Here is a 13,962-nt window from a genome sequence, read left to right as displayed (position 1 = left end):
TATATTTATTTTGCTTGCATTAATATTTTAAATTAATTAAACATTTTGTTCCCACTCTTTTAATTTTCAAACGCCTAACCTTTATATCAGTCTCGGAAAACATTTCCGAAAATATTATTCCTTTATTACAGCATCTGAAGAAAGGTAAATCAGTAAACATCTGAACAAGTTCCATAGACTCTTTCTCAACTAAATCCAATTTTTTAAGGCAAACTTTACAGAAATATCTTGTTCTACCAGACAAAACAATCCACTGCTCATTACCACTCATCTAATGATGTTCTAAACAAATTTTTGAATCAAATTTTTTATTGAAAAATTGGATGATACAATAAGTTTAAGATAGAAATTTCTAGATTCATATTAACTGATTCTGCATACTCTACTAACTACACTTGGTGAGTATTATTCGCATTTCCATATATCACACGAATCTGACACAGTCAGGGGACTTGTCATTAGGTTACCTTGTTCTGATGTTGCTGTTGAGCAATAGTAACTTCCAAAACTTTGTCATCCACTTCACACAGTAAACTATAGATAAACTGAACCTATAATCATCTATCCAGGGAAGACAAGCGTCATCCCGTCAAAAGTTGCCGCTATTTTTCATTCCACCTGAAGCTTGTGCTTTTCTAATTCTATTCCTTTCCATAGACCATGGATCACATACTTGCATGTACGCCTATTTGGTGCATACCCCAGTTTCAATAACCTATGTTGCAGCCCCATCAACTTTGACAGATCACCATCTTCAGAAACGATGCTGAAAACTGCATTGTAACTTTCAGTATCAAAAATTTGAAACTCCTTGGCAAAGAAGCCCAGTAATGATTCTGCTTTATTAACATCCCTTTCTTTGCAGTATCCCTGTATTAATGCCCGGCATATCTGTGCATCAGGTTGCACACCAAATTCAAGCATTTCTCTCAACAAGGATAAAGCCTCCTCACTTCTGCTAGTTCTACACAAGCAGTGTATCAGAGATCTATATGTAAAAAGACTTGGTTTCATATTTCTATCCACCATCTCATCTTTCAGGATAAATGCATTGGTCACAGAATCACTTTCACAAAGAGACTCGATCAATTTATTGTAGATTTCCATGTCAGGCACAAAACCTTCCTGAGAAATCCTTTCCACAAGACTCTTAGCTGCAAATGGTCGATTTTCATGACACAAAGCAACTATTAGATAATTATATATAGTTTTAGAAATTGAAACTCCAAATCTCTGAAGCTCTACAACCAAATTTAGAGCTGAAAGCAGCCTACCCTCTTTTCCATATCCCTCTACAATAACCTGGCAAGCATAATTATCTGGAAAAATCCCATTTCCTATCATCTCATACAGCAATGACTTCGACTCTTGTATCTTTCCCTCTTTGCAATAGCCATAAATAAGAGTATTATACGAAACAACATCAGGATTCAATCCTCTATGAATCAGCTGATGGAATAGCTGATGAGCCTCTTTTATATTACCTTCTTTGCAAAGACCATTCATCAATGCAGTATATGTAACCAAATCAGGCAACACATTTCTCCTGTACATGATCCTATACAAATAAAACGCATCAGTTAACCTTCCCTTTTTACAATAGCTACTAATCAGCGTATTATACGTCACCAAATCTGGATCAAACCCTTCTTCTTCCATCTTTTCCAAAAACTCATTCACCTTATCAACACCTCCACCTTTGCAAAAAACATGAGTCAAGATATTAAAGGTATACGAATTCGGGTGTATCCCAGTTCTCTCCATGTCCTCATACACATGCCAACACTGATCAATACAATTCGACTTTAGCAGCCCATTTAAAAGACAATTGCAAGCAATTACACTAGGAAGAAAGCCGACCTCAATAGTCTTTTTAAAAGTCCTAAAACCTTCTCTAATCAAACCTACTTTTGTATAAGCCTTAATAAGCATATCAAAAACAACAGGATCCCAATTACAATCTTCAGTATGCAAAACCAAATCCTGGAAAACATCGACACTTTCTGAACTGCCCTTCACCAACTCAATCAGTTCACACAACAATTTCATTGCTAGCGAGAAATTTTTATTCCAAGCCAATATATGGACAATTAGACAATAGTTATGAGTAGTAGGCTTGATACCCAGATCATTTTTAACCCAGTAAAAGAAAGTGAGAGCTTTTACAGAATCAGATTGGCATCGAAGCAAAACCCTTGAAATTTCAAGAGCACCCAGATGAGGAAGAAGGCCTTTTATGTCATCCTGAAGCAGGGTTAAATGAGACTTGCTCTGATTGAGAGATGAACTAATAAGATTGACTATTTTGTTGGGGTTTTGTGTTTGGGGGAGAAAATGGTAGAGAGGGTTTGAGAGTGATTTGGACTCGGAATCTTGTATGGCTGGTAGAGAAGAAGAAGAAGAAGAAGAAGAAGAAGAAGAAAAGGTGAGTTTGAGTAAAGAGTTTCTGTTAAAGAATGGTTTTTTAGGTACGGTAAGGAGCATTTGAAGTTGTTTTGCTGAATAAGTTAAAGCTCGATTCATCAGAAGGTAACAACAATGAGAAAGAAGTGTACCAGGGGTCCAGGGCTTGATACTTGGATCAACTAAGCTATTGTCGTGCTGCTTGCTCCAAATACTGTATGGAGTATGGACTGTGAAAGTCTGGTACCTAAAAGAGTTCCGGTTTAATTTACAAAAAAAAAAAAGAGATATCCTACGGAAAACTTTTTTATATTTTATTTTAGAGTTAAAATGCCAGGCATGGGATATGTATAATAGTATTTTTTTTTTTTTTTCAGATTTTTGAAACAATAAAAATCTCTTAATCATTAACGAATAAATAAATATTTATACATTTTATTTTAATATAAAAAATTTATGTGCATAGAAATTTTTATTGTTTCATCAAATCTCAAGAGAATTTAGTTATTAACTCTTTATTTTTTTTTGCGATGAGTAAATTTTCAGTCTTTTATATTGGGGCTGGATTCAATTTTCTTGAATGAATTTTCCATTAAATTATAATGTTAATTTTTGGTTGTGAATATTACACATTTGAAGATTATGGTTGAGACTGTTGATGACATGTGTTATCTAAAAAATCGAGGTTGACGTTAGCCTACCTCAGCAAACACCAATAAGAATTAAGGAAGACTTTACGTCGTCCAAGAGCTGCCACGTTACTTCATGATAGAAAGAATATGGATGTCACCAACTTAGCAGATTCAGGTTTCGTCTATGAGTGACTGAGGAATGCACACCTGTCCAAGCCTAGATAATTTGAGGATATTTCTTAAGTTATCAGTTAATGAGAGGCAAGGAAGGACTTGCGCGACACCTACCCACTTGCAGATTTATAATCATTATCTTGAATTCCTTTACTATAAATAGAGGACTGCCCCTTTCATTTTCGGGATTCTAATACTAAACCCTCATTCTGATTGTAATATTTATTTTCAAAGCAAAGATAACCTACGGGAAAGAGACTGACTTGATATTCTCTTTGAATACTCAGTTATTGTACCTCTGTTCGCTATATGCGACCTCTTGTAATCTCCCATGTATAAAAGAAATGTGGACATAAGATTCGCTTTAAGCATCCGAACAACTTTAAAAATCATATCTCTCATTTATTATTCAGTCTTTGTATTTGATCATAGTCATTCACGTGTAATTTCTAAGATCAGCTTAACACTTTGCACGTGTGAGTCATTTGTGTCAAAATCATGCATCAACAGTTTGGCAATAGAAGGAGGGCTTGATTTTATACCTGCTCTTCATTCAGAATCTCTAATCAATCAGTTCTACTTGTGAATAAATGGCTTGTGGTTTTGAAACCGAGCAAACTAGCACCAACAATGAGGAAATCCCTCGAGTAAAGGATGTTACTTCTCCCGAAGTGCCTCCAATTCCTCAAGGTACCATGGCGGACATTCCCTCGACCTCTTAGCTCGATCCAACTATGATGAATTACCTGGAAAGGTTCAATAATACTCTCCAAATGTTTAACCAAAGGTTAGATCGTTTGGATCAGGTTGTACTACCCAATTCTGATAAGGCGGTACCATTTCTAAAAACGCTTGTAGGTCACGCTAAAGCGTGGAAACAGGCGAAAGCTCATACCACGCGTACTACAGCGTGTAAAAATAAGAGAAAGTAGGTGGCTGACAATGGGCCAAGAGGCTTGAAAGGACTAGTGAATACTGGTCGTGAGGCAGGTAGAATACATGTGGCTTTGCGACTTAGTGGTATGTCACATCATGAGCCATCTCAAGCCACATCACATGGGCACCCTCACAAGAGTGCACGACATAGAGATTCCCACTATCGTCAGAATGATGGTTTCGACCATCACTGCGAGGAAAATACCCACCGAACGCAGGTTGGTTTTGACCTCTACAGAGGTCAAGTTAACTCCTCAAGCCATTCAATGCCTTCACATGGCTTTAGCCAACATGTGTCAAGGTATGCCGGAGGTTCCAGTCGAGGCAAAGAAGAGTCCAATTTGCGGTCTTTCCTCAATCGCAATCATGAGGAGCAAACCCTCATTGTAGAAAGTGATCCTCAGGTGGCTCCACTTCCTCAAATTGAGGAGTTACAATGAGCTCTAGATCAGCTTAGAGCTCACCAGAATGAGTGAGGGAAGGTCGTTGAGGCGTCTCCCTTTTCTCCAGTAGTGTTGACTGTTCCTCTCCCGTCAAGGTTTAGAATGCCCGATATGCGAGCATTTGATGAGAATTATGATCCGTAGGATCATCTTTATGAGTTTAACGACCTCATGGAGCTTCACCAAGTTTCCAACTTGGCGAAATGTCGCTGCTCAGCAGTGACTCTGACTGCCCATGCTAAGCGCTATTAGTAAATGACCCATTTACGCAGTGAAAAACAAAAACATAAACAACATGGATTGTTCCTTAGAACCAAGATCTGGGTACAAATTTACAGTTTATACAATATATATTAAATATGCAGAAAAATCAGTTCAAGGTTTAAGAAATCATACGCACGTTTGGAGGTTCCTCCAAGTTGTCTTTGAACGTATTTTTGCTACCGACCCAAGTGTAGCATCGAACCGACGTAGTCCACACGAAGATAATCACAAGGAACTAAAAAGGGATTTGCTAGATCCTTTTTAGTCTTAAGAAACAAAGAAGAAGAATGAAGAATATTTTGATTTTCAATCAAAACCTAAGACTGGCGTGTGAGAGTGAAATAAGGGTTGTGTGTTTTCTTTCTCTCAATGAATGAATGAAATGAATTTCTTAACTTGTTTCTCAATTAAGCTTTTGTTTAAATAGTCAAGTTTAATTGCCCTATTCCCATATGGAATAGGCTTGGGCTCCAACCTAAACACTCCTTGTTTCCAAACACTCCCAATTAGATATTTATTTTAATTCATCATTATCTCAATTAATATATATATATATATATTAACATTTAACAATAATAATAATTTATTTAAATATATGCGAAAACACATTTAAAGGTAATTTCACTTATTTAATTTTTGTAATACATTAAATAAAGGCTACGACCTTATCAAATTTAATTGTACTATGAAATTACCAAAATACCCTTTTGCCTAAAAAGACAAAAACGCACTTCTAACTTCCTGGCTCTTAAATTATCTTCTATGTGTGTGACCCATAGGCTCCTCATCATACCAGCAGTGTATAGTATCACGATTAACACCAATTAATCATCTCACTATACACAGACCAAGATTGGCCCCTAGCAAGGCATCATGGCCACCCAATAGATTTGGATTCAGCAAAGTAGCTACCTGTCAACGATATGATTACCGTGCAATTCGATCATTTCATCATACATTATCTCGACGAGACGAAGGCATAGAAATAGTGTCAACCTTCGGTTACTCTCAATATTATGTATTCAGTTTTTGGACCAATTACCTGCATTATAAATTGGATAGAGTAACAACTCAATCCCACCGTGGCCATAGTTTTAGTGTCATTGCCATATACTGAATTGCGTCATGAGATAACTTCTCCCATACCCGAGAGTGATGAATCCTCTGTCTATCCACCATAGTCTTGATACACTCCTTGATGCAGCCAATCACCACCGTATTGACAGCTCTGAAAAGAACCGCGTTAGGCTAGTGTCAAACTACACCAATCGGTGCACAAGGCACTCCGGTGATCTCAAGTCTAAGGATCACATGCATCACCATTCGTTAGAGGATTTGTTCCATAGACACTGGGGTTACCATCCATATGGAATCCTCTAGTGGGTCAATCCAGTGAACTTGCTGCGGTGTATTTGCCTACAGCAAGCACCCATGTGTTGCACTAGGTTGTCACCAAACAACCTTAACAAGTGAGATCAGTCACTGCCTTTCGACAGGGTCGTTCAACACTATAATAACCTTACCGTATTATCTGTGCCCTTACTTTAGAATAATACTAGGGCTATGGACGTTTCTAGAATGGCCACCATATGTGCTCATAGGGTTCTCACTATCAAGATTTGAAACACTTGATACCCTCGTTACGGTTCTACCATTTTCAGGACATATATCTATAAATATTGCAATAATAATGATTTATGCGATATAGAATAAAATGCCTTTTATTGATTAATGAACATTATTACAAAGAGTCAATTCTACAATAATTGATTGGCTCTAGGGCATCTACTCTAACAAGCGTTGGTTCAGATCGCTTCCACCATGCTCTGTCAACTCATGACAACATATGAGTTTGTTGTTTTTGAGATACTTCCAGGCTAATAGGAAGCTCTCAATGCCGTTGAGCTATCTGAACAACATATGGCAAGAGAGGAATGAATCCCTACATTCCTATATTGATAGGTTCCACAAAGAGCTGAATAAGGTGGCTAATACACCCGAAGATTCAGTTCGAACTCCTATTATTGCGGGAGTTTACCCGCAAACCGACCTGTGGAAGAAACTGCAATCCGAGGATGATATTTCCCTCATTCGCTTCTACAAGCTCACTGAGAAATATCTCAGAATTGAAAATTCAGTGGCTGCTTTGAATCACCATGACCCCGGTCTTTCAACTAGCGCTCCTAGTTGGAGGGAGAAAAACCGGGAAGAGAGTAGTAGAAGGCCTGATCACAAATAAGCTAATGACGATCAGGGAAAGGGAAAGAAACAATGGTTTGAGCCCAAGAAATCTTATGCCCAAGTTCCTCATCGCGATCATGATAAGAATCAGTACACTCCATTGAATGCATCTGTATCAGCTATTCTAGATAAATCAGAAGAAGTTAATTTTCTTGGAGAGTTGGAGCCCATGAAAAATCCCCCTTCTTTAAGAAATAGCAAGAAGTATTGCCGTTATCATCGGGACAATAAGTACCATATCGAATGCCAAGCTCTTAAGCAGGTTATTGAATACCTTATTAAAAAGGGGCACTTTAAGGAGTATATTGATGGTCCAACTCTCATTCGAGAGAAGGATGAAAAGGATGATGGGAAGAAGCGCCATGGTCATAAAGGCCTCCATTTCGTCAGAATTATATTTGCAAGGTCACACTCCGTGGGGAATTCTTGAGGTGCTTAGGAGAAGTACGCTCAAGAAGCTCGTAATGACCTTGTGAGTGTGTGAAACATGACGTAGCGACCTGCTAAGGTGCAAAAAGGAGGAGATTACTTTCTCAGAGAAAGATGCAGTACAACTACATCACACTTATGAGGTTGTACTCGTCATTATGGCTGAAATAGGTCAGTGCGAAGTCCACAAAATGTTGGTGGATAATGGGAGCGTCGTGAACATCCTATTTCAGCAAACATTCGAGGAAATACAATTGGAAGAGACTGATCTGAAGCCTGCCTCTATCCCCCTCTATGGCTTTACAGGGGACCATTTGATTCCCAAGAGAATGATTGCACTTCCTGTCATTTTGGGTGAGACCCACAAAGTGACCAAGATGACAGAATTTCTAGTGGTAGACTGTCTATCCACTTTCAATGGCATATTGGGACGACCTCTTGTCACTTCCTTCTATCATCTGAAGATGAAATTTCCCACTTTGACGGGGTGTGGAGAGGTCAAAAGGTTTCAATGTAAATCTCACGATTGCTATGTAAGAGCACTGCAGATGACATGCAAAGGGAAAAGGAAGCCAGTGGGCGTTCCCAAGCAGGCTATGACCATCAGCAGGATCGAACCACAACTAGGTCCAGTGGAAGACAACATAGATCCTTGTGTTCAGGAGGAGTATTCCTATAGTGGGTATGTTGCGAGTATATCTGAGGTATCAGTTGACTAGAATGATTCGACTCGTGTATTGAGAATCGGAAGCAATCTCAGCACTCAGCTAGCTACCAACCTAACGAGCTTCCTCAGGCAGAATATATATGTTTTTGCGTGGACTCATGCTGACATGATCGGGATCAACCTAAATGTAATATGTCATGCACTTAACATCGACAATGGGATCAAGCTAGTTCGCTAGAAAAGGAGAGCTATAGACCTAGAGCGTTATGTTGCTCTTAAGGTTGAGGTGGATAAACTCCTCTCAATTGGGTTTATTCGGGAGGCTCATTACCCGAGTTAGGTTACCAATCCTATTTTGGTGAAGAAACCTAATGACAAATGGCGAACATGTGTTGATTTCACGGATCTTAACAAAGCTTGTCTGAAGGACAATTTTCCTTTACCTAGAATCGATCAGCTCGTTGATGCTACTTTCGGGCACGAGCTGTTAAGCTTCATGGATGCCTACTTGGGGTATAATCAGATCCCAATGTACACGCCTGACGAGGAGTATACCTTGTTTATTACAGATCGAAGACTGTACTGCTATAAAGTTATGCCCTTTGGTCTAAAAAATGTTGGGGCAACCTACCAGCGTCTGGTTAACTGTATGTTTTCTGAGCAGATCGGGAAATCCATGGAGGTTTATGTTGATAACCTGCTAGTCAAGTCGCATGTCGCTTTAGATCACATAGCTAACCTCGCAAAAATGTTCGACGTACTTCGAAGATATAGAATGAAACTTAATCTCTTAAGTGTTCGTTCGGAGCATCCTTAGGGAAATTCCTGTGTTATATGGTTAACCATCGGGGAATTGAAGTCAACCCCGAGAAGATTCAAACTCTCCTAGATATGAAAAGTCCTACCAATCGAAAGCAAGTTCAGAGCTTGAATGGGAGAATAGCGGCTCTCAGTCATTCCATATCGATAGCAAAAGATTGTTGTTTGTTGTTTTTCAATATACTCAGGGCTAACAAGAGATTTGAATAGACTCCAGAGTGTGAGTGAGCCTTCTAGAGCATAAAAGAGCACCTCGAAAAGCCACCTCTTCTGTCCAAGCCCCTTCCCAAGGAAATCCTATGTCTCTACATGTCCTCTCTCAGTATGTGGTCAGCACAGCTCTCATTCAGGAAGAGGATAGAATTCGGTGGGCAATGTATTACACGAGCAGACAACTACTGAACGTCGAGACTTGGTATCCAGAGATGGGACAATTAGCTTATGCGCTACTGATCGCTTCCAAGAAGCTGCGACCTTACTTCCATGCCCACACTAAACATGTTTTAACCAACTACCCACTCAGGTAGGTCCTTCAGAAGCCAAAGGATTTGGGTAAGTTGCTTAAGTGGGCTATGTAATTGAGTCAATTCGATTTGCATTACAGACTAAAAACAACAATTAAAGGGTAGGCTGCTGCTGACTTTATTTCGGAGTTCTCTCATTAGCCAGATCGAAAATCTGAACAGCCAGCCAATGAAGTTGTCTAGGAAACTGTTTGAAACTTATCAACCTAGAGTCTTTACATTGATGGGTCTTCAAACAAAAGAAGAGCTGGAGTTGGTCTTCTACTCATCAGTTCTGAAGGAACTCGCATTTATGGAACCCTCAAGTTTGGATTCAAATCTATGAATAATAAGGCTGAATATGAGGCGCTATTTGCTGGTCTGCGACTAGCAAGAGAAATGTGATCAGATATGATCGACATTAATAGTGACTCCCAGCTGGTTGTCAATCAGATTCTGGGAGAATATCAAGCCAAAGGGGAGAATATGATCAGTTACTTGAAGAAAGCCAAGGCAGCACTCGAGCCCTTCAAGCATTATACAATTAGGCAAATCCTGAGAGATAAAAATTCTATTGCAGAAGCTTTGGAAAAGATAGCCTCATCACTGGACTCCGATGCTCCGAATAGTATTCCAATCAAGTGTATTGAAGCTTCCAACATCAGCTCACCTGATCAAGTCATAACCACAACTGAGTCTGTTTCTTGGATGACTCTGATTATTCAGTATCTCAGAGATGGGGTTCTTCCTAATAGCAAGACTGAGGCAAGACTTCTGCTAACTAGAGCTGTTCATTACACTCTCATCGGAAATCAGTTGTATAAACAAGGTTTTAGCAGTCCCCTCCTCTGATGTGTAACGGATGATGAAGCAGACTATATCATGAGAGAGATACATGAAGGGATATGTGGTAATCACACTACTACACAATCTCTCGCAAATAAAATTATTTGCTAGGGATATTATTGGCCCTTCATGAAGATGCCTTCAACTTTGTGAAGAAGTGTGATAAGTATCAAAGATTTGCAAACATCCCGCGAGCTTCTTCCCACTTAGTTAACGACAATGACTAATCCTTAGCCATTCTCTATGTGGAGAATTGATCTTATCAGACCCATGCCAATTCGTAAAGGTGGCATCAAATATGTTATGGTCGCCATGGATTATTTCACTAAGTGGGTTGAAGTAGAGCCTTTGGCCGCGATCATTACAAAGAAGCTCAAAGACTTCGTCTTTAAGAATATAGTATACCGCTATGGGATTCCTCATACACTCATCTCTGATAGTGGGAAACAGTTCGATAATGAGGAATTCAAGCAGTTTTGCAAAGAGTTGGGGATTTATAAGAAATTCGTCTCAGTAGCAAGACCGCAAGCTAATGGTCAAGTTAAAGCTGTCAACAAGAATATCAAGCACACATTGAAGGCCAAACTTGGCGTAGCCAAGGGCAATTGGGCTAATGATCTCCCAGAAGTTCTATGGGCATATAGAATGACTCCGAGAACCTCTACTTCAAAAACACCTTTCTCGCTAGCATATGATTACGAGGCAATGGTCTTAGTGGAAAGAGGAGCTGGTTCACTTCGGAGAGAGTCGTACAATGAAACAGACAATGAATCACTCTTACCTGCAAGTCTGGACTTAGTTGAAGAACACCGTGACAATGCTCGGTTAAGGATAGCTTCCTATCAGCAGCACGTAAAAAGATTATTCGACTCTAAAGTAAGGAGAAGAGACTTCCAGGTTGGCGACCTAGTGTTAAAAAAAGTCCTTCTTGGTATAAGAGAACCAAGTGTGAGGGTATTGGGGCCTAATTGGGAAGGCCCATATCGTGTCACTAAGTGATATGACCCTGTAACAACTGTTGTAAACTAGTACAATGCATGCATAATAATGATAGAAAATGGGCCCAAAACTTTTCTTTTTATTATAAGTAATAAGTCTTTTATACACAAAGAGCATCATTTACAAAAAGCCATTTACAAAGATAAAAACAGGAAAAAAAGTGTAGCTATTGCTCCTCGCTTGCCGACGCCCCTCCGACTGCATCATCACCTAGATCCTGCATCCACAAAGGAAAATAACGGGGTGAGCACAAAATAATGCTCAGTAAGTAAACTCTCTATCTGTTTAACCCTGTATGTATTTCTCTTAATTCTTTCCTCACACTTTCTGTTGTTTTCTACTAAACGTCATGGCCTCATCTTACCGGAGGTACGGCCGGATGGCGTTCACACAGCACCATCTCACTCTTCATGACTGTCGGGTGGAGTTCACACAGCACCAACCTGCTCTTAGTGACTACAGAGTGGGGATCACAAAGCACCTACCTGGTTTTCGTAACTATCGGGTGGAGACCACAAAGCACCTACCCGTTCCTCATGACTTTCGGGTGACGATCACAAAGCATCAACCCATTTCTAATAACTGTCGGGTGATGATCACAAAGCATCAACCCATTTCTAATAACTGTCGGGTGATGATCACAAAGCATCAACCCATTTCTAATACTCTTCTCATTCACTCTACTCTAGCACTTCTCATTCTCTCTACCCTTAGAGTAGTTGCATCCACAAAGTTCTCTACTCATAGAGCAAGTGCATACACAAAGTTTCCTACTCTTTCTTAGGTCACTTCTCAATGCACAATTAATGCCTATGGATGGTTCATCTCCACTAATGCACTTATGAAATGCCAACATGCAATGTTGCAAGAATTAAGGTTCACTACTCATACTCAAACCTCTATTAGGCATTTCATCAAACAACTCAAGTGCATAATAAAACTCTACTATAACAATAATTCTAAGTCTTTCTCTAACCATCCAAAATGGGGAGAAACTCCCTCACATAGCCATAATTCCTGCCAAAGAAAGACACTTCCAAAAAGGATTTCTCAATATCCTTCAATTCCATCTCAAACTACATTTCCAACCCACATCTCACTTCTCACAATTGAAGTGTATGAACAACCACAAGCAATAATAATCTCCATTTAAAACTCAATAACATAGCATATAACATGTATATAACATACATACATAATTGCTATTAAAAACCCTAATCAAGAAAATTCTCAAATCTCAACTTGGGTTGGGATTTACTTACCTTGTTATGGAGAGATCTCACTAGCTCTTCCTTTCTCTTGGTTTGCTTGACTTTTTCTCTACTCTTTAAACAAATGAACAAAAACCCTCAATATTCAAATATACTCAAAATCTCACAAAACTTCACATCCAAAGCAAGAATCCTTACCTTAGGATGCCTTAGATTGATTTTCTACCCCAAATCACTCCAAAAGCCCTCTAAAAATCCTTGAACAAAAGAAAGAGAATTTGAGAGGAAGTAAGAAAGGAGAGTGGCGATGGAGAAGAAGAATGAAGGGTTTGCAATGACTTAATTCCTTTTAATGAAATTTATGCACAAGCATTCCCATTTTGCCCTTACTTTTCCTTGGGAATTCCATCTATATCCTTTGATTCATTATAAACACACCCCCATATCAACATAGTCTCCATGAAAATTCCTTACATTTTACTCATTTTCCTACTAATTAGGGGTAGAATGGTCAAATTGCCTTTAGGAAAGAAAATATCTAAAACTTAACAAACATTTTGGTCGGCCCGTCGCCGTGGCGAAGAATATTATATCGCCGCGGCGAAACTGTCCAGTAGTTTCTCGTGGCTTCAACACCTCTTCGTCGCGGCGAATTTTGGAACACTGAACTTCTTCTATTTCAACCAATTTCAGGGCAAGTAGTCAACATATCACTCAATCAAAGGTCAACCAAACAATAATACTAATAAACCAACTCAAATAAGAGCAAAAGAAGAAATATTAGCTACGTACCTCAAGTGGGGCGTTACAGACCCGGAACATATCACCTCAAAAGGCTTAATTGTTTTAAAGTGCTGTGAGCTTAGAATGCTAAGCATCTTCGCCCTTATTATCAGTAATTCTGAACTTATTTATAGCTTGATCATTTTTTTTTTTACTTGTAAAGTTTTCATTGTTGTAAATACTATGAATAAGATTATTCCAATTCTTCTCAAAGAATTACTTGTGTCGTAATCTCAAGTTTTTAATAATCTTGTTATTTATAAGGTTTTACAAGTTCTATGATCAGTTATGCTATATTTGTTTTGTGAAGTACTTAAGTTATAAAAGTGCTATCACAAGTGGTTAAAAGTTCCTTTCATGTATTTGGAAGTTATTTACAAGGGAAGACTAGGAGCTACATCAAAAAAAAGAATAAGCACAAAAGACTTTATTCTAGCAGAGGAGAGAATGATTACTGGTCCTATTCACTAGGATCCCTAACTTTAGCCACCTCGACCTCTAGGTCATCTGGTTGATCGCCGACCTTTGGGTCATCTGCTTGATCTTCAGGGACTTCTGTTTCTTGCTGATTGTCCTCTAGGGGAGGCTCTTGTTCTTTTTACTCATTGACCT

General features: G+C 38.9%; 1 protein-coding gene across 1 annotated transcript; it reads right to left on the bottom strand.

The window, feature by feature from the left end:
• Nucleotides 1–295: 295 nt before the first annotated feature.
• On the bottom strand, nt 296–2,627 carry LOC116145252 (pentatricopeptide repeat-containing protein At5g40400). The gene has a single exon (XM_031430692.1). The coding sequence runs from the start codon at nt 2,521–2,523 to the stop codon at nt 610–612; it is 1,914 nt and encodes a 637-aa protein (XP_031286552.1). The 5' UTR covers nt 2,524–2,627; the 3' UTR covers nt 296–609.
• Nucleotides 2,628–13,962: the final 11,335 nt, after the last annotated feature.

This window comes from Pistacia vera, unplaced genomic scaffold (genome assembly GCF_008641045.1).
Source record: "Pistacia vera cultivar Batoury unplaced genomic scaffold, PisVer_v2 Contig460, whole genome shotgun sequence".
NCBI classification, from domain to species: Eukaryota; Viridiplantae; Streptophyta; class Magnoliopsida; order Sapindales; family Anacardiaceae; genus Pistacia; species Pistacia vera.
This window is presented reverse-complemented; position numbering and strand designations above follow the sequence as displayed.

Excerpts from the sequence above, each read along its gene's own strand:
- LOC116145252 (XM_031430692.1), bottom strand. The coding sequence starts at position 2,523 with ATGAATCGAGCTTTAACTTATTCAGCAAAACAACTTCAAATGCTCCTT.